The sequence below is a fragment of the Nannospalax galili genome, unplaced genomic scaffold (genome assembly GCF_000622305.1).
Source record: "Nannospalax galili isolate Female #2095 unplaced genomic scaffold, S.galili_v1.0 scaffold752, whole genome shotgun sequence".
Lineage (NCBI taxonomy): Eukaryota > Metazoa > Chordata > Mammalia > Rodentia > Spalacidae > Nannospalax > Nannospalax galili.
The window spans coordinates 157,612-182,935 of record NW_008333404.1 but is presented as its reverse complement, the minus strand read 5'-3'; the positions used below and the strand labels follow the sequence as shown (position 1 = coordinate 182,935).

General features: G+C 43.3%; 1 protein-coding gene across 1 annotated transcript; it reads right to left on the bottom strand.

Moving 5' to 3' along the window:
• Positions 1 to 14,842: 14,842 nt before the first annotated feature.
• Tchh (trichohyalin) lies at positions 14,843 to 20,087 on the bottom strand. The gene is made up of 3 exons (XM_008828272.3): positions 19,967 to 20,087; positions 19,533 to 19,699; positions 14,843 to 18,696 (listed from the first exon to the last, which is right to left on the bottom strand). The coding sequence occupies exons 1-3, from the start codon at positions 20,085 to 20,087 to the stop codon at positions 15,766 to 15,768; spliced, it is 3,219 nt and encodes a 1,072-aa protein (XP_008826494.2). The 3' UTR covers positions 14,843 to 15,765.
• Positions 20,088 to 25,324: the final 5,237 nt, after the last annotated feature.

Sequence of the window (25,324 nt, the reverse complement as noted above, 5' to 3'; positions counted from 1 at the left end):
TAAGTTCAAGTCCTTCTGTGCAGCTTTTGGAATATTCCACACTTCTGGCATACCGTACAATCCTCAAGGACAAGGTATAGTAGAGAGAGCTAATGCCACACTAAAAACCTATCTAATAAAACAAAAAGGGGGAATAGGAGACCAATATAAATCACCAAGAGATAAATTAAACATTGTTCTCTACACCCTAAATTTTTTAACTCTGTATACGGACGGCCACTCGGCTGCAGACAAATTTTGTTGCCCTAATCTTTCCCGGCGAGCACATGTTTTTTGGAAAGATGTCCTTACAGGTCAATGGTGTGGGCCCTCCCCGGTCATGGCCTGGACCAGAGGTGTGGTTTGTGTTTATCCACAGGACAAGGAAACACCAATTTGGATTCCTGAACGTTTGGCAAAACCGGGAAAAAAAGAAAGTGAAGATGAAACCGCCACTCAGGTTGTATTTCCTACTGGTAATAATGGGAGTGGGGAATGCTGACGAGGAAGGAGTGAGAACCCTATGGGGAATAATAAAAGCTTTCCCGCTACCATTACCCCTAAGCCATGATGCAAATATATTTCCCCAGAAATTTTAGTACCAACGCCTCCTTAGGGCTCCCTGTAGTCAGAGGGGAGTATAATGTCACACTCAATGGAGCCCTCTGTCTTTCCCTTAATGGTTCGGCGCCTTGTATACAATTAATAAATAATGCTATGGGGCAATTTCAGTTACAAAATTGGAATAGTACTATAGGCAATGTACATTTCAGCCCCACCTCAGCCACGCTTAGCCCCTTACTGTATAACATCAAGAACCTGGCCAATCGTATGGAGTGGATGCCGGGGATGAAAATCCCTCTGGGTCCAATAAAATAAGCTCTTTACCTTTTCATCATATATTTCTACTAATGATTCTAATTTTGCAAATTATGCCTATCAAACCCAACTCTAGATAAACCTGAAAACCCTTTTAATGTTTGGGTTTTGTGTGGCATCAATCCGGTTTATGTGTCACTCCCATAGAATATAAAAATTTCTCCAGAGCCAGTAATCTTTCTAAAGATCTTTCAGTTATACTCCGAGGCAACTAGAGCAAAGACTTTGACAAGAAGCTTGCTGAATTGCGTGCAGCAGTGGTGGCAGTCAATGCTACGAGAGTTCAAGTCGCTTCCATAGAAGACTGGCTAAATGTCTTTCAAGGGACTTTTTCCTTCCTCAAAGATTGGGGAGGAATGGCGTTTTGGGGGGGTTCCTGCTTATATGTGTGTGTGGGTGTATGATATGGTGCATGTGTAAAATGAGGCAGAAAACAGAATTTCAACAACAAATGCTCGCTCAGGCTATGGCAGCAATGGATAAAGGCGAGTCTCCCTCTGTATGGTTAACCATGCTGGACCGGTAGTCAAAGATGGGTAAGACTCCCTCATGGACATACCAACCTAAGGCAGACTGCCAGCCAAGCTGCTGAACAGTTGATGACGGGTAAGGATGTTACATGGAAGGGGGCAACCTAAGACAGGCATGGTCCTTTAACCTTTGTAATAAAACAAAAAGGGGGAGATGTGGGAAGCTAGCACGGCTGAGTCAGCCAAAGATGGTGCCTTGGTTGGCTGCCAAGTCTCGTGACTCCAAGCTTCCTGCCTGAGGCGCCTTGGCTGGCTGCCAAGTCTTGTGACCCTCACTTGTTTACTTCAACCCGCGCAAGCGCAATGAGCCCGATCATATGCTGCCTGCCTGATCAGAGACATCATCGAGCATGATCCTGCTACGTGGCCCAATAAGCTGCCTCTCTGCCTGCCTGGTGTGTGTGTGTGTGTGCCCTTATTTGCCCTGGCTGGGGGGAGGGCTGTTGGGAACTATATAAATGGGGACTGAAGTGCATAATAAAGAGAGAGAAGAAGAAGCTTGAACCTCACCTTGGTGTCTGTGTCATCTCTCCTGGACTCTGCTGGATGGAGTCTTGGGTCGCGGCACTTGTTTTAGGAAGATCAACTCTTCTTCACCTTGCAGTAATCAGTTGCCAATATTTATGCAGCTAAGATTGGGATCTGCTGTTCATTTTCCCAGTTCTATGCTGGGTTTTTGTCTGCCTGAGTTTGCATAGGACTTGTGTACGCTGACACCATTGCTGTTAGACTCATATGAGCAGGTTCCCAGGAGCTTATAGGACTCTGTTCCTATATGGTCATGCACCTCCTCCCTGGCTTTTACAATCTTTCTGCTCCCTCTGCTGTGATGTTTCCTGAGTTCTGGGTGGGTGAAATTTAATATAGGAGTCTTGTCCAAGGAACAGCATTCTGCAGCTTAAACTCTATGCTTTGGCCATTTCTGACCTTTTGTGTTCCTGTTCCTCTGTTGCATGAGGGAGGTTCATTAATGAAAATTGAGAGGTTCATTAGCATCCTCTTCTTTACCCCTGTTCTATGTTCCATGAACCTTAGGTGTAGAGGTTGCATTGTAGATGTGTCACTTAGGCCTGGGCAATTCAGAGACAATGTCTGTGTGTGACTAGTTTGTTTCACTAAGTTTTCCACCCTCACTTAGGTTCTCCCAGTCTTGACGTGGACTGAAACCAACATAAGACATTCTATTTGGATTTTGCATAGTTTATATGATGTCCGGGGAAGGGGGTGACTTACAAAGACATGGGTTCTCATAGGCTTATATTTAGAATGCCCACCACCAGCTCATCCTGCCCTGCTGTCCATCAGCTTTTCAAGTGCCACCTCATCCCTCGGAGCCCCCGAGACCAGCAGGGCATCTGCTCGTGCTGTCTCACCCCGCAGTTTGCCAGTGCGCTATTCCAGAAATGGAGACTACCCTATTCACTGCTGTGCTCCACAGTCCACACCCAAGCATAAATCCTGTAGCCCAATAGCTACATAAAATGGCAAGAGAGAGGCCTTGTGCTTTTCCTGGATTATATATCCATAGCCCCTCCCCTTAATGGGCTTGACTCCTTCCACAGAATGCAGGAAGGAGGTGGGACCATGGTTCATCAAAGGAGGTTCAGGGTTGATGAGTGGTGACTGGGATATTTCTCTGTAAATATAAGGATACAATTTTGCACATAGTAAGAAATTACGTTAGTCTAGGGATGTGACAGTCTTGGGGTTTTCACTGAGGTCTATGACCACTCCAGCCATGTGTATTTGGTTATGTTTACAGTACCACACTTGAATTTCCTCCCATTGAGTGGGCTTTTAGAACAATTAGGTAGCTGTTGATTGCCCCCAAGATAAAAGTGCCATTACTGTATCAATGTCATATGCTGTTCTGGCCATTGATGTGTTATTTGGTCTTGGGGCTAGTGCTGGACCATCCATTGATGTTTTCCCTTAGCACCTTCATAGCGCTCTCCAAAGCTATGAGAGCTGGACTTCAGGGAAGTGATTTCAGGTCCGTTCCACCTCCCATTGCTCCAAATCCTGTGTCTGAAGTATGTTCTGTCTCCAGCAGTAGGGTCTTAACTTCAAGTTCTGGGACTCAATCAAGGGCTGTGACAATAGCCTGTGTAATTTTGTAGTCTCTTGGATCACCCTGGCCAACAATTCATGGAAGGTTTCTACTGTCTGGCAATGTTTCCTGTTATGTAGCCTTTAGCTATACACATGGACTCATGTAGAGATATTGTATATGTAATTTGTCATTAGATTGTTGGGTTAATATGATTCCCTCTGGTTTTTTAAAACTACCTAAGTATTATTTATCTCTCATCTCTCTCCCTGTCAAACCCTTCCACCATGGTTTCCCCATTTAAAGGGTCCCCATTTTCCCCATTTCTCCCTTGAAAATACCAATCTCTATGGTCCCACCTCTCTTGAGCTCCTTCTTTCCCTTTATCCTCAAGGTTCCTGTACAGCCCTCCCTCCTTCTACCATTAAATACTCCCATTTTTATCCATGTTTCCTATTGTTTTTCTCTCTCAGGTTCTTTCTTTCCCCCTACCTCCCTGGGTCCTTTTCATTATCCAGGTTCTTGCAGTTATATCTGTATATATACTCATATATAAGGATTTGGTGCTAGGATCCACATATGAGGGAGAGCATATATCATTTGTTTTCCTGAGTCTGTGTTACTTCAGTTAGTATAACAGTTTCTAGTTCCATCCATTTACCTGCATATTTCATGATTTCATCTTTTTTTGCTGCCGAGTAGAACTCCATTATGTAAATGTACCACATTTTCATTATCTGCTCATCAGTTGAGGGACACTTAAGTTGCTTCCATCTCTTGGCTATTGTGAAAAGAGCAGCACCAAACATGTTTGTACAAGTATCTCTGCAATAGGATGAGTCCTTTGGGTATATGCCAAGAAGTGGTATAACTGGGTCAAATGGTATGTTCATAGTTTTTTAAAGAGTTCTCCGCACTGCTTTCCATAGGGGTTGCACGAGTTTGTAATCCCACCAGCAGTGGATGAGCATTCCCTTTTCCCCAGATCCTCTCCAGTGTTTGCTATCATTTATTCTCTTGATCTTAGCCAGTCTGGTTGGGGTGAGATGAAATCTTAAAGTGGTTTTAATTTGCATTTTCCTAATTACTAATGAGAACACCTTTTAAGATGTTTCTTAGCCATCATTATTTCTTCTTTTGAGAACTCTGTTCAGATTCGTAGTCCATCTTTTAATTGGGTTACTTGCTTTCTTGATTTTTTTTTTTGTCTTTTTGAGACAGGGTCTCCATGTAGTCCCAGCTGGCCTGGAACTCACTATGTAGACCAGGCTGGTCTTGAACTCACAAAGATCCACCTGCCTCTGCCTCCCAAGTGCTTGGATTAAAGGCGTGTGCCACCATGCCCGGCACTTTCTTGATATTTATTTTCTGAGTTCTTTATATATTCTTGCTGTTAAACCCTTGTCAGATGTGCCTCTGGTGAAGATTTTCTCTCATTCTGTGGGTTTTTCTCTTTACTTCTTTGGTTATTTCTTTTGCTGTACAGAAGCTTTTTAGTTTAATGAGGTCCCACTTGTTGATTCTTGACCTTAATTCCTGAGCAATTCATGTCCAGTTTAGAAAGTCCTTTCCTACACTTACATCTTATAGGTTATTGCCAATGTTTTCTTCTAACAGTTTCAGAGTTTCAGGTTTCACGTTGAGGTCTTTCATCTGTTTGGAGTGACTTTTGTCAATGTGAAAGATAAAGGCCTAGTTTCATTCTTCTATAGGTGGAGATCCAGTTTTGCCAGCACCATTTGTTGAAGATGCTGTCTTTCCTTCATTGTGTGTTCTTGGCCTCTTTGTCAAATATCAGGTGGCTAAAATGCATGTACCCATGTTTAGGTCTTCAATTATGCTCCATTGATCTACAGGTCTATTTTGTGCCAGTACCATGATGTTTTTATGACTATATATCTGTAATATAGTTTGAAATCTAGTATAGTAATCCCCCCCAGCATTGCTCTTTATGCTCAGGGTTGCTTTTGTGCTTTGATATGAATTTTAAGATTTTTTTCTAATTTCTAATTAAAGAATGTCATGGGGATTTTGACAGGCATTGCATTGAATCTATAAATGGTGTTTTGGTAGAATGGTCATTTTCACAATATCAATTCTTCGAATCCATGAGCACAGGAGGTCCTTCCATCTTCTGGTGTCTTCCTTAATCTCTTTCTTTAAAGATTTAAAAAATTTCATTGTAGAGGCCCTTAATGTCTTTGGTCAGATTTATTCCAGGATACTTTATTTTTTTGAGGCTGTTGTGAATGGGAGGGTTTTTATGTACTCTTTCTCTAACTGCTTTTTATTGGTATATAGAAAGGCTACTGATTTTTGTAGATTAATTTTATAATCTGCCACACTTCTGAAAGGGTTAATCATTTCTTATAGTTTCTGGTGGAATTTTTCACATCTCTTAGCTATAATATCATCTGAAAAAAGGGATAATTTGACCTCTTCTTTTCCACTTAGTACTCCTTTAATTTCCTTCTCTTGTCTTATTGCTCTAGCAAGAGTTTCATGCACTATATTAAAAAAGAGTGGAGAGTGGGTATCCTTGTCTGGTTCCTGATTTGAATAGAAATGCTTCCAGTTTTCCACCATTTAAAATGATGTTGACTGTGGGTTTGTTGTTTATAGCTTTAATTATATTGAGGTATGTTCCCTCCAGTCAAATCCCTTTAGGACTTTGAACATAAATCCATGTTGAATTTTGTCAAAGGCCTTCTCTACATCTATTGAAATGATGATGTGGTTTTTGTCTTTGAGTCCATTTATAATATTTATGATGTTTATTGACTTACCTATATTGAATCATTCCTGCATCTCTGGAATAAAGCCGACTTGATCATGGTGGATGATCTTTTTGATGTGTGAATGTATGCAGTTTGCAAGTATTTTGTTGAGGATTTTTGCACCTATATGAGTGTATCTTTTCTTGGTTTTGGTAGTAGAGTGATGCTAGCTTCGTAGAAGGAATTTGTAAGGTCTCCCTCTCGTTCTTTCTTTTTTTCTTTTTCTTTTCTTTTTTCTTTTTTTGGTCTTTTTGAGACAGGGTCTCCCTGTAGCCCCAGCTGTCCTGGAGCTCACTATGTGGACCAGGCTGGCCTTGAACTCACAGAGATCTGCTTGCCTCTGCCTCCCAAGTGCTGGGATTAAAGGCAAGCACCACCACAACCGGCTTGTTTCTATCTTTTTGAATCATTTCAGTAGTATTTGGTATAGATCTTTTTAAATGTCTGGTAGAATTCTACTGTGAATCCATCTGGCCCTGCACTTTTTTTAGTAGGAAGGTTTGGTATGACTGTTTCAATTTCCTAATATATTATGGGTCTCTTTAAGCTGTTGATCTCTTCTTGGTTTAGCTTTGGTGATTCCCATGATTTTAGATACACATCCATTTCTTTTATGTTTGTGAATTTAATAGAGTATGGGTTTTAAAAGTATTCCCTTATAATGTTCTGGATCTTTCTGGTGTCTGTTGTGATGTTTCCCCTTTCATCTCTGATTTTGTTGATTCAGAATTGCTCTTTCTTTCGTTCTTCTTTCTTCCTCTCTCTCTCTCTCTCTCTCTCTTAACTGTTTTAAGGGTCTGTCTATTTTGTTTAGCTTTTCAAAGAACCAGCTTTTGGATTCATTGATTCTTTGTATTGTTTTGTTTCTATTTCATTAATTTCTGCTCTGATTTTTGTTATTTCTTCTCATCTGCTGGGTTTGGGTTTCATTTTTTCTTGCCTTTCCAGAGTCTTGAGTTGCAATACTAAATCATTTATTTGTGTTCTTTCTGATTTTCTAATGTAGTCACTTAGAGCTATAAGCTTCCCTCTTAGGACTGCTTTTAAAGTGTCCCAGAGGTTTTGTTGTGTTGTACTGTCCTTTTCATTTAGTTCCAGGAATACTTTTATTTCTTTCTTAATTTCTCCTTTGACCCATTCATCATTCAGGAGTATGTTGTTTAATCTCCATGAGTTCATGTAGTTGCTAGAGCTTCTTCTGGTGTTGACTTTAAGCTTTAATGTTTTGTTGTCTGATAGAATGCATGGAATTATTCCTTTATTTTTTTGTATTCTTTGAAGCTTATTTTGTGCCCCAGTATGTGGTTGACTTTGAAGAAAGTTCCATGGGGCACTGAATAGAAAGTATTTTCTTTGGTGCTTGGGTAGAATATTCAGTAGATGTCTGTTAGGACCATTTAATGTATGATATTGTTTAATTCAGATGTCTTTCCATTTATTCTTTGTCCCATTAACCTGTCTAATGGAGAAAGTGGGGTATTGAAATCCCCTACTATTAGTGAGTTGGGATTAATCTGTATCTTAAAGTCCTGCAGTACTGTTTTTATGAAGTTGGGTACACCAGAGTTTGGTGCATATATGTCTATGATTGTAATATCTTCTTGGTTAATTGTTCCTTTAATCAGAATGAAGTCGCCCTCTTTATCTCTTCTGATTTGTTTCAGTTCGAAGTCCATTTTATCAGATATTAGAATTGCAACTCCTGCTTGTTTCTTAGTGCAATTTGCTTGGAATATTTTTTTCCATCCTTTCACCTTAAGGTAGTGCCTATCTTTGAAGGTGAGATGGGTCTCTTGCAGACAACAAAAAGATGAATTTTGTTTCTTAATTCATTCAACTAGCCTGTGTCTTTTGACTGGGGAGTTCAGTCCATTGATATTTAAAGTTATTATTGAAAGATGTGTATTGGTTCCTGTCATTTAATTTCTGTTTGCATTCTTGGTTTAGCTGTGTGTTTCCACAGTTGCACCTTTGTTTAGTTTCTTTCTGTTGCTCCTTGTGTACAATTGTTTCTTTCTTCAGCTCTTTGTATTGCTTCCAGTATTCTCTGAAAGTCCGGTTTTGTGGACGTGAATTCTTTCAGCCTATTTATGTCATGGAAGATTTTTCTTTCCCCTTCAACTATAATAGAATTTTTGCTGGGTAAAATATTCTGGGTTGGTATCTATGGTCATTTAGAACTGGGAATACTTTGGGCCAGGCTCTTCTGGCTTTCATAGTTTGCACTGAAAAGTCAGCTGTAATTCTGATGGGTTTTCCTTTATATGTGACTTGTTGTTTTTCTTTAGCAACTTTCAGTATTGTCTCTTTGTTATGTATGTTTAGTGATTTTACTATGATGTGCCATGGGGACTTTCTTTTCTGGTCCTGTCTGTTTGGTGTTCTATTTGCTTCTTGTATTTTTATGGGCATGTCTTTGGGAAATTTTCTTCTACAATCCTGTTGAAGATCTGGTACATACTGTTATCCTGGATTCTTCTCCTTCCTCTTTGCCTATACTGTGTAAATTTGGTCTTTTCATGGTGTCCCACATTTACTGCATATTCTATTCCTGTGTTTTCTTATATTTTTCATAATCTGTGCTTAAGCAGTTCAATTTGTCCACTTTATCATCCAGTCTTGATATTCTGTTTTCCATTTCATTCATCCTGTTGGTGAGGCTTTCTCCTGTCGTTTCTAATTGGTTTATTGAGTGTTTCACTTCCTTCTTCATTTCAGCCTGAGTTTTTTTTTTCAATATTTCTAACTTTTGTGAATTCAGTAAGAACTTTACCCTTATCTTCTTTTAGTTCTTTGATTTGTTTGTTTGTGTGTTTTTTAAATGCATTGAATTCTTTGATCATGTTCATTAGTGTTCTTTTGAATTCTGTGTCCTGGGTTATCTCTAGGGTGTTCTCATTGTAGAACTCCTCTATAGAACTGTTGGTGCTTCCTGGGGACATATTATTTGGGTTTTTCATATTATTATTTTTTTCATTGTGACTTTGGCATGTCGATTTCTTTTGTATGTACTCACATACACGCAGGCAATACACTCGTACACATAAAAATAATAAAAATATTTAAAAACTTGGTGTGAGACTCATGCTTTCCTTTGTTAAGTCTGTTTCTGTTCGTATACTTGATGTGCCTTTGTTGTTTTCTTTTTTTTAAAAATACTTTATTTATGGGGCTGGAAAGATGGCTCAGTGGTTAAGAACACTGACTGCTCTTGCGGAGGACTGGGTTTGATTCCCAGCATCCACATGGTGGCTACGAACCGTCCTTAACTCCAGTTCCAGGGGAATCCAACACCCTCTTCTGACCTCCGTGGCTTTGCACGACAAGGGTGCACTCACATGCAGGCAATACACTCGTACGCATAAAATAAAAATAATAAAAATATTAAAAGAAATTGGTACCAGAGAGTGGGCTGTTGACTGTGAAGAACCTGGAGGAATGTGGAAGACTTTGGAAGGTTGGGCTAGAAAAGCCATTGACTGCTGTAAGCAGAGCTTAAGAGGCCTTTCTAGTAAACACCTGGAGGAAAGTACTGCTGTGAACAATGTAGTTCCAGAGGGAAATAAGGACTTAAGCAGCACTTGGGATATTTTGGCAAAGAGTCTGGCTGGAGTCTGCCCTAGACCCAAAAGCTTTCCTGAGGCTAAGTTGAGAAGTAATGGACCAATTTCTTTGGTGGAAGAAATTTCAAGACAGCCTAATGTAGAAACAGTGGCTTGGCTATTAATGGTGAATATTATGCAGAGCTACAGTGAAAGAGAGAAAATGGGGCAGAAAGAAATACAGTTTGGATTGAAAAAGAGCACTAGGAAGATTAATATTGGAGCTCTGGCATGTGATGGAGAGGATCCCCATTGACAAGGAGATTAAAGTGATTAAGGAGGGACCTAGAGAGTCACACAATTGAGAGAATGCCTCCAGGGTAAGACCACACCCAGTTAAGCCTCCAACTTGTGAAAGGAAAGTGCTGCAGGGCCCACTGAAGAGAAAAGCTTCTAACAGGGATAAAGCAGGCTGGAGTCCATCCCAAACTTGCAGTCAAACTTGGCAGTGTCGTTCACCGGGTGTTGGCTTTAGAGGCATGAAAGATGGAAGAGTGAGGGGGTCATCAATTCTTCCTCTGAGGCTTCAGAGAGCCTCAGAGGCCAGGCAGCATGAAGAAGGGATTCCCCTGCCTAGAGAAGGCCGTGATAGGCCATTGTGTGAAGCTGTGAAGGTGAAGCCTGGTTGGCAATGGAGACCCCAAGAAGTTCATGATGCCAGAGCTGTGAGGCATCTGCCAAGAAGACCTGCACACAGGGAGTGGCACCAGCACAAGAGAGAGATGTGTGTTGCACGCAGCAAAGCTAGAGAGGCTGAGCCATCTAAGCCCTTTGGAAGTAAAGTCCCAGAAGTTGGACGTGGAGCTACTGGATTTGGTGTTTGCCCTCCTGGTTTTGGTCTTGTTTTAGTCTGGTATTTCTTCACCAGTTCCACTGTATGTTGGGAGTATGTAATTTGTCTTTTGATTTTATAGAGGCTTACAGTTAAGATATTTACCTGAGTCTCAGAATAGACTTTGGACTGTGGACTTTTGAATTGTATTGAGACTGATAAAGACTATGGGGACTTTTAAAGTTGGACTAAATGCATTTGCACTTTATATGATCATGAGCCTATGGGGGCCAGGGGGTGGAATGTGGTAGTTTAAATGAAAATGTCCCCCATAGGCTCCAAGTATTTGGACATTTTGTCCCCAGATGATGGTGCTGTTTTGGGAGGTTTTAGAAGGTGTGGCCATCCTGGAGGAAGCATGTCACTGGGGGTGGGGCTTAGAGAGTTCTTAAGCCTTGCCAGATCTCCAGTTGCCTTGTTGCTTCCTGTGCCTGCTTGAAGATGTAAAGTGTAGCTTCTGCTCCTCTTCTCCAGCCACCTCTGTTACCACACCTCCCTGCCAAGACAGACAGTAATTCCCCTGGAAACATAAGCTCAAATAAATTCTTCCTTTTATAAGTTGTTTTGGTCAGTGTTTCTATCAACAACAACAGAAAAGTGACTAATACAGTAATTGGTACCAGAAGTGGGAAATATTTTATTTATTATTTTTATTTTATGAGTGTATTGCCTGTAAGTATGTGAGTGCGCTTGTGTTGTGCAATGCTGCGGAGGTCAGAAGATGGCTTTGGATTCCCCTGGAACTGGAGTTAAGGACAGTTCGTAGCCGCCATGTGGGTGCTGGGAATTGAACCCGGGTCCTCTGCAAGAGCAGTCAGTGCTCTCAACTGCTGAGCCGTCTCTCCAGCCCCTGTTTTCTTATTGGGTATGAAAGGCTGGTTGGCCTAGGCTTCAGGTTCTCTCTTTTGATTTTATATTGGAGGGGGCTGATGGCTTTAGTTCGAACAGAGTTCCCACAGAGGTCCAAGTTGGGCGAAAATTAGATGCTTTTAGGCTTTCTCCTAAGGTCTGGGCCCCTCTAGTCAGCAGGCAGAGCACAATTTGGAAAGCTTGCTCGGTGGAGACTGGATTCAGGCGATTTCAAGCAGTCTACAAAAGCCTGGGCCTCTATTAAAGGTACGGAAGCCTAACCCTGCAGAAGTGGGAGGGGCTGTAGGTGGTCCCAGTGTAAGGGGATGGACCATGGCTGATTTGGCAACCTCACTGCCAAGCAGAGTTAAGAGGCTAGTTCAGAGATCTGGGGTGCTAAGAACAAAAGTGGGCTTGTACCCAAGGCTAGAAGGAGACCAGGATGTGCTAAGAGCCAAAAGTGGGCCTGTGCCCAAGGCTAGAAGGAGAACAGAATGTGGGGTAGGGGAGATTGGAGTTGCCCATCCATGGGTGGAATTAGACTTACCAGGGATAAAGGCCGGTCTAGGGAATCCAAGGAAAGTTGGGGTGGCAGACGGCCACATTAGAAGGCTGTTCTCAGGAGTACAAGGCAAGTTGGGGGTGGGGACAGCCTGTGAAGGCTCTAAGAAACTAGACTGAAGAATTGAGCTGGTGCAGGGGATCAGGATGCAGTGATGTGTCTGGACTAAGAGGGAAGCTTGGAGAGGGTAGTACTAAGAGCAAAAGCGGACCTGTGGCCAAGGTTAGAAGAACAGGATGTGGGATCACGGAGATTGGATTTGTTCAGATTGTGGGAGTCAAGGTAGAGTGGGCAGGATCAGACATAACAGGAAGAAGCTGGTCTCTAGAATCCCAGGCAAGTTGGGGGTAGGGACAGCCAGAATACAAGGCTGATCTCATGTGTGCAAAGGCAAGCTGGCAGTGAGGACAACATGTGAAGGCTCTATGAAACTAGACTGAAGAATTGAGCTGGTCTGGGTGCAGGCCATCAGGATCCAGTGGGTGGGTCTGGACTAAGAGGGTAGTCCAGAGATCTGGGGTGCTAAGAGCAGAAGTGGGCCTCTATTATCTTATGTGTATGAATGTATTGCCTGAATGCATGTAAGGGCACCCATGTCATGCAATGCCTGTGGAGGTCAAAAGAGCACGTCAGATTCCCTGGAGCTGGAGTTACAGATGGTTGCTACTGCCATGTGGGTGCTGGAAATTGAACCTGGGTCCTCTGCAAGAGCAGCTAGTGCTCTTAACAGCTGAGCCAGCTCTCCAGCCCCCTGCCTCATGAGATCTTACATGGAACTAATTCTAAAAGTATAGTTCTGAATTCTACTTTTTCAGCAAAATCTTACTCTTACCAGATATTTCTTCCAGTTATGGACTGATGGCATATGGAAAAGTTTCCATAGAAGTCCTCCCTTTGCATTATTTGAAGGTTATAAAATTTCAGCTTGCTTACAGAATCTGTGATAATTATGCAATAAAAACCAAAGTCTTTAAGCAACCAAGACCTGTTTATATAGTAGTAAGGATGAACATGACACAGGGGCTTATCTAACAAATATCATAACTCTACCTTATGTGATATGCTAGGTTTCCAGGGTTACCATAACAAAGTTCCACAGACTATTGGCTTAAATAAATTTATTATGGTTCAGGAGACTTGAAGTCCAAGGTCAAGGCATCAGCAGGATTGGGTACTGAAGGTCACGTGGAGAGGATTTTGTTCCAGGTCTTTATCCTTGACTTGTAGGTGGCCATCTTCTTGTGTCTTCATAGCCTGCTACTTCTGTTGGTTCATTTTCTTATTGTAAGGATAGCAGCCATATTGGATTGGGACCCAGCAACTCATTTAAATTACCTTTTTAAACACTGTATCTTCAGATAAGGGTACAGTCCAAGTCACTGAACATTACGACTTCAACATGTAAGCCAATCTCATCTTTCTCACGCACACGTGGCATACACTTTTCCATCATATCCTATTAAACTCTCCATCTTATCTCCCAGAAGCAGTTGAAAACTAGAACTAGAACTCCTGGTTTGGAGTTAAACAGGCCATTGCCCAGTAGCATCGAGGTGCTGCCCATAGAGGTACATCATTCAGCTAGAGGAAGAGGATTGGCCTCCAGGTTTTCTTGCCATCATGTTAAACTAGAGGATATGGGCTTGCTAATATGCTTTAAAAACTACATTATTAAAATAGATGAAACGAGTTTCTTCTGTGCAAACAAATGTTTTCCTCATTTTGTAAAACACTACAAGAAGTCTGAATGGCTTTGATTACTATTGTTGAATTGTAGCTTAATTGGTGAGTATAATACCCTGGAACTGAGCATTTACAAGGAGGCTCTCTAATAAGAATCCGAAGGAAAGACCAAGCTTCTTCCAGGGCCAAAGGAAGACTATGTATATTTGCCATAGGAGAAAAGTGATATATATATTTTTTTACAGTTAGGAATTGTTCAAAAGAGACGAAATTCTAAGAGCATCAGGTTTCCTTAGTTCTAACTTTGATGGGTATCTTCTATTTGTGTTAAAGTGTGGGGGAGGCTGTGCTCCTTGCAGAAAGTGTCACCTTACTCACCCAGGTTGGTACTCAGGGTTACAGGCTTAGCTTTTTGTTTCTGCCATTGAGTGAAATGTTGACTATAATGTTAGGGCATTTTCCATGACCCTCAAAATTAGAAGTGGTGATATTCTGATCAAAGTATTTTTGGATTCTTTTCCTAGTTACCAAACTAAGTAATATAGGCTCTAGCAGGTAGTATGGGGTGTCTGGATAATGGGACGATAACATTTTTGCCTATTTACTATTAAGCATTTTCTGATTCAGGCATTTCATAGATTGATGTTGATTAAATCACTGGGCCATCTAGAATGTTTATACAGCCACTCTGCTTTAGAACCTGTCATTGATTTGACAGACTAATCAGAGACAAAGCAGATGCTACATTCCAGAAGGAAATATTAACAGACATTGGGAGTATAGGTATTAGTCATGACTAGTTGAGTGACTATAGGAAAAGGTACAGATAGAGCATCAAGGAAAAAAACACTTGGAACCTGTGTGGAGATGGAGAAAATACAGGGTTCACCTTCACTGGGAAAGATGGAGAGGGAACATAGAAGAGTCTCTCCTCCCACTCATATCTGGACAGAGTTGGCAGTAACAAAATACCTCAAGTAATTGGAAATGTATGTCAGTTTCCAGATTAGATTTTGAGTTATGATTGATACATAGTCAAATCAGACAAAGAAAATGATTTGCCAAACATTTATTGATTTTTTTTCACACAGTCCAATTATTTCAACAAGAATGTCTTCAAGGTAGTCTAAGGCCTCAAAGGATTGTGGGCTGATGAGTCTAGTCAGCAAACCTTTAGAAATTTGTCCCTGTGTTCACACATTTCCCTCTTTCCTTCCTCTAACACTGTGAACTGTCATCTGCCCTAGAGGAAGACAGATATTTACAGGAGCTTGAATAAGTTCCATCTAAGCCAAAAAAGTATAAAAATAGCAATATTCTTAAGCTCATCAAAACTTGGGGAGATGGAACTGAGTGCTACAAATTATAGCAGAGTTTTAGAGTTAAGTTTGAGAAGCACCGTGCTCTTGCTTAATGAAAATTTTAAGTCTAAAAATTTAATGCCAAATTCTAATTTTCCAGCTAAATCTTACTCTTAGATTTCTTTTTCCAGTTAGGAGCTGATTTCACATGGAAATTTTTCTGAAGTCACTTCCCCTGCATTATTCGAAAAATGTAAATTTCAGCCTGCTGATGGAATCTGTGATAATTATGCCACAAAAACTACTTGGGTATTAGGTCAAAGAAAATGTCAACTTGAAAACTGTGTGCTCTCCACAGGATGCTAGGCCTAAAAATAGAGGGCCCAAGGCGTTTGAAAAAATTGCTGCATTACACCTTGCTGCTTCTGAAGGCAATAATCAACCTGCCACTCAAACAAAATTTGTGAAGCAAATTAAAGGACTTATTTTTAAAAGTGCCCATCGACTCTGCACCAAAGAACTAAGACATCTTGCAATAAAGAACTACCCGAGGAAGAATGGAAGGCAGTAGAAAGTAGTGAAATGAACGAAGTTTAAGAATTTGGAAGAAAAAACACATTCTAAGATTAGAGTTTTCCCACAACCAGAAATACCGAGTTATCACATCTGATTTTCTTCTGCTTGAAGCTTTGGCAGGTGGTCGGGACCTTGGCAGCATCCTTTAAGGGCGGTACTGAGATCTCTGCTCTTGGATGTACTCATAGAGAGGGCTGGAACGCACCGGAACACTGGCGAACTGGCGTGTGCCGGGCTCTAGGACACGCGGATAACCCTTGTCTTGGGATTGTCTCTCCTGGACTCGGCGCCTCTGCTCCTCTTCCCGCTGGCGACGGATCTGCTCTTCTTGGAACTTCCTCTCCTGCTCTTGGCGAAGTTGCTCTCGTTCCCAGCCGCGCAGCTGCGGCTCCTCTTGGAAGTACCTGTCCCGTTCTTGGCGACGCAGCTCTTCTTCCTGGCGGACTTTCCTGTCCCGTTCCTGGCGGCGCAGCTGCTCTTCCCGTTCCCCGCGCAGCTCTTCTTCCTGGCGGACTTTCCTGTCCCGTTCCTGGCGGCCCAGGGGCTCTTCCCGTTCCCCGCGCAGCTCTTCTTCCTGGCGGACTTTCCTGTCCCGTTCCTGGCGGCCCAGGGGCTCTTCCCGTTCCCCACGCAGCTCTTCTTCCTGGCGGACTTTCCTGTCCCGTTCCTGGCGGCGCAGCTGCTCTTCCCGCTCCCTGCGCAGCTCTTCTTCCTGGCGGAATTTCCTGTCGCGGTCCCTTCTCAGCTGTAGCTCACGTTCCTGGCGCCTTAGCTGCGGCTCTTCTCTTTCTAAACCGAGATCTTGTTCCCGGCGGACTTTCCTGTCGCGTGCCTGGCGGCGCAGCTGCTCTTCCTCCTGTTCCCTGCGCAGCTCTTCTTCCTGGCGGAATTTCCTGTCGCGTTCCTGTCTTAGCCGTTGATCCTGTTCCTGGCGCCTCAGCTGCTGCTCCTCCCTTTCTAGACCGAGGTCTTGTTCCCTGGCGAATCTTCTGTCTAGTTCCTGGCGGCGCAGCTGCTCTTCCCGCTCCTGGCGCAGCTCTTCTTCTTGGCGGAATTTCCTGTCGCGTTCCCGTCTCAGCTGTAGCTCAAGTTCCTGGCGCCTCAGCTGCAGCTCTTCTCTTTCTAGACCGAGATCTTGTTCCCGGCGGAACTTCCTGTCCCGTTCCTGGCGGCGCAGCTGCTCTTCCTCCTGTTCCCTGCGCAGCTCTTCTTCCTGGCGGAACTTCCTGTCGCGCTCCTGGCTTCGCAGCTGCTCTTCCTCCTGTTCCCTGCGCAGCTCTTCTTCCCGGCGGAACTTCCTCTCCCGTTCCTGGCGTCGCAGCTGCTCTTCCTCCTGTTCCCTGCGCAGCTCTTCTTCTTGACGATACTTCCTGTCGCGCTCCTGGTGGCGCAGATGCTCTTCCTCCTGTTCCCGGCGCAGCTCTTCTTCCCGGCGGAACTTCCTGTCCCGTTCCTGGCGGCGCAGCTGCTCTTCCTCCTGTTCCCTGCGCAGCTCTTCTTCCTGGCGGAACTTCCTGTCCCGTTCCTGGCGTCGCAGCTGCTCTTCCTCCTGTTCCCTGCGCAGCTCTTCTTCCTGACGGTACTTCCTGTCGCGCTCCTGCTCTTCCTGCTCAAGGAACTTCCCGTCTCTCTCCTGTAGGCGTCTTTTCTCCCCCCTTTCCTTCCTCAGCAGCTGCTCTTCCTCCTGTTCGCGGCGCAGCTCTTCTTCCCGGCGGAACTTCCTGTCCCGTTCCTGGCGTCGCAGCTGCTCTTCCTCCTGTTCCCTGCGCAGCTCTTCTTCCTGGCGGAACCTCCTGTCGCGCTCCTGGTGGCGCAGCTGCTCTTCCTCCTGTTCCCGGCGCAGCTCTTCTTCCTGACGGTACTTTCCGTCGCGCTCCTTGGCATCTGGCCCTCCGGCTTCCCTTTGCCAGTGCCGCTCCAGCTCCTCCGCCTGCAGGTCGCGCGGCTGCCGGCGCCTGGTCTGCCCCAGCGCTCGCTGCCCCTCCTCATCTCGCAGAGGACCGCCATCCTGCAGGGATCGCCCGTCTCTCTCCCGGGGGCCTTCCAGCTGCCTGCTCTTTCCGTCCTCCCTGCGTTCGGAGGTGATCCTGTTCTTTCGAGCTTCGCGCTCTTTCTCTGGTTGCCACTGCCAGGTCAGATCCCCGCGCTGGTCCTCCCTGCGGTACTGCTGCTCGTCCTCCCGGGTCAGTTGCTCACGTTCCCGGCGCAGCTGCTGGTCCTCCCGGCGGTACTGCTCTTCGTCCTCCCGGATCCGCTGCTCGAGCTCCTCCTCGGCGTCCCGCGGCCTCCCGAGCTCGCGCAGCTGCTCGTCCTGCTCCAGCTGTTGCAGCTCCCGATCCTGGCGTCGCAGCTCCTCGCGCTCCTGGCGCAGCCTCTGCTCCTGCTGCTTGCCGGGCCTGGAGTAGACTTTGTTCTGGCGCGCGTCCGCCTCATCGTCCAACTGCAACTGCCACCTCTGGCGACTCTCGCCGGGCTTAGCCCGCGCCTGCTCGGTGTCTTCCGCCCACTCCCTCCCGCGGCGCAGCTGCTGCTCGCGCCTCTGCTCCAGCTCCCTCCCGCGCTGCTGCAGCCGTCTCTCTTCCTCCCTCTGCTCGCGCCCCTCTAGCCTTTGCTGTTGCTCCTCCGCAGAAAACTCCTCCGCATCGCGGCCTTTGCTCCAGCTCAACGGCTCCTTCTCGGCGAGGCGCTCCTCCAGGTCACGGGCTTCGCGCCTTTGCAGTCGCTGCTCCTTGTCGCGCCGCTGCCTGTCGCGCAGCTGCTTCCGCTGCTCCCGCTGCTCTTCCTCTGCGCGCTCCTCCTGCTCACGCGTCTTCTGCCAGCTTCGGCGCCCAGGCTCTTCATCCCGCTGTCTGTCCTGGGGCTCCAATCGCCTTTGGTCTTCCTGCCTGCGGTCTCTCTTTCGCTCAGGCAGGACTCGCTTCTCCTCTTCTAACCCTGCGGCCTGGTCCAGAGCATAGTAGCAAGCTTGAGCCATCTTGAAGACGAACAGGAGGAATTCATTGAAGTCCACGTGCCCACTGGAGTCTCGGTCCAGAAGTTCCAGGGTCAGATCCACGGTCTCAGGGTCATGTGGTCTCTATGAAAAGAGTAAAACAAAAGTTTTACAATTAATTATTTAGAGGTAATAAGCCTTTACTTTCACATTTATTTTATGCCATGTTGACACTCAGGAGCTATTCAGAGCAATAGACAAATGCCCAGTGTGTTTTGTTTTCCCATATAAATGTGAATAACATTTCAAAGCATACCCTTGTTGGAAATGTTTGTGTATTGTGATTGAGTGTTGATCGCATGCCTTTAATCCCAGCACTCACTCGGGAGGCAGAGGCAGATGGATCTCTGTGACTTCCAGGACAGCCTGGTCTAAATAGTGAGTTCCAGGACAGCTGGGGCTACTGGGGAGACCCTGTCTCAAAAAGACCAAAACAAAACAAAACACCAAAATAATAAATTCATTCTAGCTGGGTGAATAAGAAGGAAAGGTAAAATAGAATTTTATGGAGATTTCAAGCAGAGGTTTCTGTTTGAAGTAGCCAGGAGTTCTGATTCGATTTCTATTCCGTGTTTGAAAACAAAAACATTTATAGCAACATAATTTTAGAGAACAGGCAGCTTTCAGTTACTGAGAGTTGGAAGCACAAAAGTCTCTCCAGTGTAACCATTAGTGACAATGTCCTATTAACACTTCATTCCTATTAACAGTACCATCAAGTCCATGAAATACTTGCTAGCACTTTGATACTGAGGTGACAATACCACTTAAGTATCTCAGCCTCAGAAATGAATGAGGATGTAGTGTAGACATGCCACGATGTAAGCTCAATGTAAATCACCATTCTTTGCTCTGGTCTTTCCTGGGAGGAAGATAGATAGCTCTAAATCCACAGGTTTCCTTCTCTTGTCAGTTCTTACCTGAAGGACAGTTCCAAGTTCCCTTTCAAGAAGGTTCTTCAGGTCTTTCTTGCTCAGTGATGCTCCATCACAAGTATGTGTGGCATATTGGTTGAAAACTTCAGTGATGTCAACAACGCTTCTCAGAAGTGGAGACATTTTTTTCTTTCCTTCAAATTCAAGTAAACCTAGAACAATAAAATAAGGTCCAGAATTGAAACTCTGCTTCTGCTTTGGGGAAGACACATTCACACTGATTTAGACAGATCTTTGATCAGACACTTCAGTAGTAGTTATAGAGCATTCTATCTTTGAATATTGTATTCAGGAAGAGGAAGAGAGCCACTGAGAAATTCCAAGCCAAGAAACCATCTTCAAACTATACTGTCATTAGCTTTTCACTGTCCATTCAATCTGGACATCTATGTCCTTTCCTTTGTTTTGCCATATATTACAGCAGATGGTGAAGAGATCAGGGCAAGAATTGGAATGTGATATATTGCTGCTCAGAGCAACTTCTAAAAGTTGAGCAAAGAGGATAGGCAACAGCCAAAAGGCGAAGGAGGAGTTGAGCATCTCTGAAAGTGGATAGAGCCATGTACAGCCAGTTGTGTCAGTAAAACAAATAGCATGCTGGAAGGGAAATGTGAATTATTCCTAAATGTATAATCCATAAGAGAGCTAAAGTGTAATTTGTAAGTTATCAATTCTAAGATTAAACACTCTTTAATCAAAAGGTAGCATTGTGACATCTAGATATATTAAGGCAGAAAAGCAATGCATATTGTTTGCCTCAATTCAATATACTATGGATATTCACATTTTCTTGATGATGTCCTTCCTGGCTGGCTAACCAGAGGCCATGAGTCAGATAAATCTGTAAACTTTGAATGACATTGGTTTTATGGCTTGCCATTGTTAAACCCAGATAAATCATTTGAATGTTGGTATTATAAGCAAAATAGGATCTGAAAATAAAGCTCAGTGCTTGTTAGGATGTGCAAAATCCTGGATTTGGCCCCCAGAAATGAAAAGAAAAAGAAAAAAGAAATAGCAACAACAAAAACCTTATCCAGAAGCAGGTGAGTGTTAAAAAGAACACCTGGATGGTTTGCTGGTGGTTCACCTAGGTGAGTTTTTTATTCTCACTTCAACTCCCACCCCTCAGATGCCATCCATAACTGTGTGAAGACACCTGTGTCATGTAGAACACATATGGAAAGAGACCAGAAGGGTTAGCACACTTTTGAAATGATAGTTTTTAGAAAGATGAGCCCCATCAGAGGTGCACATGATCATCTCTTATGCATAAGTATTAAGTTCAGAGCCTTGAGAGAACTGTCATGTCTCTCCATTCAAGTGATGGTTCTAACCGTAAGAAAATGGGCATGGTGGCACATGCCTTTAATCTCAGCAGTTGAGAGACAGAGGCAGTTCACTCTGAATCTGATGACAGCCTGGTCTACATAGAGAACTCTAGGCCAGCCAGTGTGACATAGATCTTGAGAGAGAAAGGAAGGAAGGAAGGAAGGAAGGAAGGAAGGAAGGAAGGAAGGAAAAAGGAGAAGGGGATGTAATAAATGATATTTAGCCGACACTATAAGAAGGAGACCCCCCTCTGGCACATAGAACCCACCTCTGTTCCCCAACATCTACTGTGGCTGCAGAATGAAGAACCATACAGAAGAACACGATCCCTCAGAATGGGACTTACCCACTTCACCAGAGGAAGAAGTCAAGTGCTCACTGACACTGCTGGCAAGTGTACTGGGTAACTGGGAGCTAGGCCTTTTATAGGGGTTTTAATTGTGCCCTGGAGAGGAACTTAGAAAGGAGACACCCACTCTGTGGGATGACCTGATTCATTCAAAGCTCAGCTCCACCTCTGTCTCCAGGAACGGCTTGTTTATCTCACTATTTGCTCACGTAGCTATTTGGCATGAGGTTCACAGAACTTGCCTCCTGATAGGGTACTCGCCCCACCTAATATGAATGGCAGATTTTCTAATTTTCTTTAATTGTTAAAATGAAGTGAAATATAAAACAAAGATAGTGAATATTCTGAATTTTGATTTATTAGGACTTTATTACAAAAGAGTAACCTGTAGGTCATTTATTATTTTTTTAAAAATATTTAATTGTGAGTGTGTGTGTGTGCACATGAGTGCAGGCACATGTGGCAACCAAAGGCAATGGAGCCCCCTGGAACTGGCAGCTTGATGTGGGTGCCAGGAATGAAACTCTGGTCTTTTGCAGAATTAAGTACTCTTGACCACTGAGCCATCTTTCTAGCCCCCAAGACATTTATCTTATAGAAGATACCGTTCTGGGTGGGCATTAAACAGAAACTTTGACATAAACTAATGAAAACCAACTAATTTCTCCCATGGCATGTGACAGCCCATGAAGAACCAATCTTAAGCCCTGTCTGTAGGGCACTTCTAGGATAGGATGATGAGAGAGAGGTAAGGAATTTCCAAGTTACTTTTCTAAAAATGAAGGTGGGAAAAAATTTTACATTTGTATTCCTCTGGTTTTCCCACAGACTGGCGATTGCCATCATAGGAGCATATCTTAAAATACGTGTTTATTAAACTGTTCATAAGAAAGCATATTATGAAATTTCATTCATAGAGATAGTACATCTAAATGAAATTTGCTCATTTAGTTTTCTCATTAGCATATTGAAGCCCCTGGAGAAAAAGAGCTAGTGTAATGCATTATTGTAGATATAATCATCCTGCTCAGCTAAGTTACTAATGGCTATGACATCTAAACACTTGAGTTAGCTTCTGCTGGAAACACATTAAGGTAATCGGTCATTCTAGGCCATTACAGCTGTCAGGGCTTTCTCAACCCTGGTGACCATTTGTGAATCTTAGTGCTATTTTATTGTACCGAACTGGATTTACTTCTGGTTGTCGGTGACTCCCACCCTTCCATTTCAGACTACATGAAACTTTGGTTCATAATAAGTTTATGGAGACTATTAAATGATTCAGTGGCCTCTCTGAAATTGTCTGTACCAAAAGCAAGTATTGATTTTCTGAATTTTGAAAAGAACTTAGATTGCATTTGTGGCATGTGAAAATAAGGGACCTGAGTCTTGGGCTGTTTCTTACTGTGCAGCTCGGTCCAGGTGATAGTGGGCTTGACTTCTAATTGACCCCTCACTTGCTGCCATCTCAGACATGGGCTAAATGGAAGGTGGAAGTGGTAGGGGATGAGAAGACAGTTGTAAACCTAGCTCGTTTCCGCCTCCTTAGGGTTTCAGCCCTGAAGTCTATAATTCCTACGTTTTTTTTTTTCAGAACTGTCATTATTTATTGGGTTCAGAGAATTGATTTGATGTGGCAAATCCTTTGTCAAGAGCGAAGACTTCTCCTTTTCCATTCTAATTAAAGTGTTACATAGCTCTCTTAATCTTTGGACCATCTTGAGCAATGTACACACATAACTATAAGTCATCATAGAACCCCTCTTTCATTGAAGGTCCTGGATTTTACCTGGGTGCCCTTCAAGGGATTCCCTGGACAAACTCTGCATTATCTTTTGTGTTCTTTGTTTTGCTATTTATTATTTATTTATTTATTTATTTATTTATTTAAAGTTTTTTGAGAGAGAACCTTACAATGCAGCCCCAACAGAACTTGCTATGTCAACTAAGCTAGCCTTGAACCCATAGAGATCTGCCTGCTTCTGCCTCCTGAGTTCTGGAAATAAAGATGTGCACCACTGTGTCTGTGATTTTGCTTTTGTTTTTAATACAGGGTCTTGCTATGTAGTCCCGAATGGCCTGCAGCTTGTGGTTCTGCTTCCACCTTGTAGACTGCTTCTGCTTTGATCCACCTCTGTGTGATCATCTGGAAAGCTCCAGCCCAAGTTTCAAATTCTGAAATAAGCTAGATCTTAACTTCACTAATGTGTTTCTTACCCATTCCTCTAAGTCCAGCATACAGGAAAATATTTAAAAACCTCAGAGAATTGACTTTCCTCCTTCTTGTGGCTACTCCATCTGTAAATAGGTTCCGTCTCCTAGCATGCTGGTCCCTTTGCTACATATGTACTTTTATTTCATGCCATCATTATTCAAGAGTATCATTTCAGTAGCAGTCCCTCACAGGAAGTTTGGACAGAAAAACAATTTTAACTGTTTTATAGTTTCTTAAAAAGTTGAAAACTGCCAGAGAATGTAGGAAATTAAGTTCTAACAAATTGGTTTCATCGATTTTTATTTAAGACAAACTAAATCTTTGAAAGTGGTGAGATCCACCCATGGTTCATCAAAGATAATTTTTTTTCTTAATAATTTGAAGACCTCCGTGTTTTTATAGTCAGTTCTCACTGTCTTTGTTTTTTAAATTTTTAAACTGCATTCATTCATTTGTATGTGTGTGTGTGTGTGTGTGTGTGTGTGTGTGTGTGTATGTGCGCGCACACACACATATATTCATATGGAGGTCAGAAGACAACTTTTGGGAGTTGGTTCTCTCCTTCCAGCATATGGCTCCTGGGGATCAAACTCAGGTCTTTAGTCTTGGTGGCAAGTGTCTTTACCAGTGGAGCCACCTTTCTGGCCTGGCCCACAGGTAAAACTCAATCACTTATATCATTCAACCATGAAACCCTTCTTAGTGTTGACATCTTTGGGGATGGGATTCTGATGTAGTAGCAAAGAACTAAGAAAGTATTAGCTTTTCCTGGTTTTTATTTCACTCAAGGGCTCATTTCCCCCCTTTTCTTGCTAGAATTCAGAAAAATAAATGAATAGATTTAATATTTTGTGATGGTCAGCCATGTCCAGGCTCTGCTGGAGATAGCTGGATAACCTCCAAAGTAAAAATTTGATGGAGCAGAGAAGGTTCCAGTGCCATCAGTCCAACAGACTTCTTTAGAACTTAGTATGAACCACCATGTTGACATTCTATGTCCAAAGCAGGATGATTTTAGATGGCTTTGAAAAAAGTAAGTTTCTTTTGTAAGCACTCTTAGTACCTGTTTACTGCAGAAGTTTTCATGTGTTAAATCCCCCAAGTTTGTCTATTGTTACCTCTTATTCATTGACCTACCTTCTGGGACCCCCAACTCTGCCAAGCAAAACCCTAATACAGTTTATTTGAAGCTTCACTAAAGTTCCATCTCCTTCCCGAAACATTCCTTCTCCTTTACATGCAGTGATCCCCACACCAAGCATCATCAGCCTCACACAGTCTGGTGCTAGTTGGCATCATTTTCATATTCATCTCTATTTAACGGGTGCTGATTCTGTCTCCTCAGGTTTTAAGTTCCTTGAAAGTACTGCTCTACCTTTTCTTTCTACTGTGTGTTTAATAGAAATCCTTGCTGATATCATTTTATTGCATCTTGGCAGTTTAAGTGGCCAGCAAGTCAGAATGAGGTGAGTTGCTTACTCTGGGATGGATCATCTCTTTGGGTGATGGCTTAAAGATGAGGGAACTCACCATCATGGGACTTAGCCTTTCTGGGGCCTCTTTCTAATTTTGCTACTTACAGGGCAGGTAAGGGAGGAAGTAGTGCTCCACCTCTCTTCCTTCTCCATGTCCATCACTTCACCCCTCTGTTAAATGAGGAGCTATAAGATATGAATCCCTTCCTCAGAGGGGAGCTGTGATAATTACAGCTTGTAAAGCCTTTTGTGATTCTTAGATATAAAAGGGCTAATTATTATGATCATTAATATTCTTAATTTTTATCTTCTTCAAGGTAAATTATCCTTACTTTAATTACAGCCCCACCCTTTGGGTAATTATACCTCCAAGAGTCAGCAGATGCTTTCATCTCACGTCATGCCA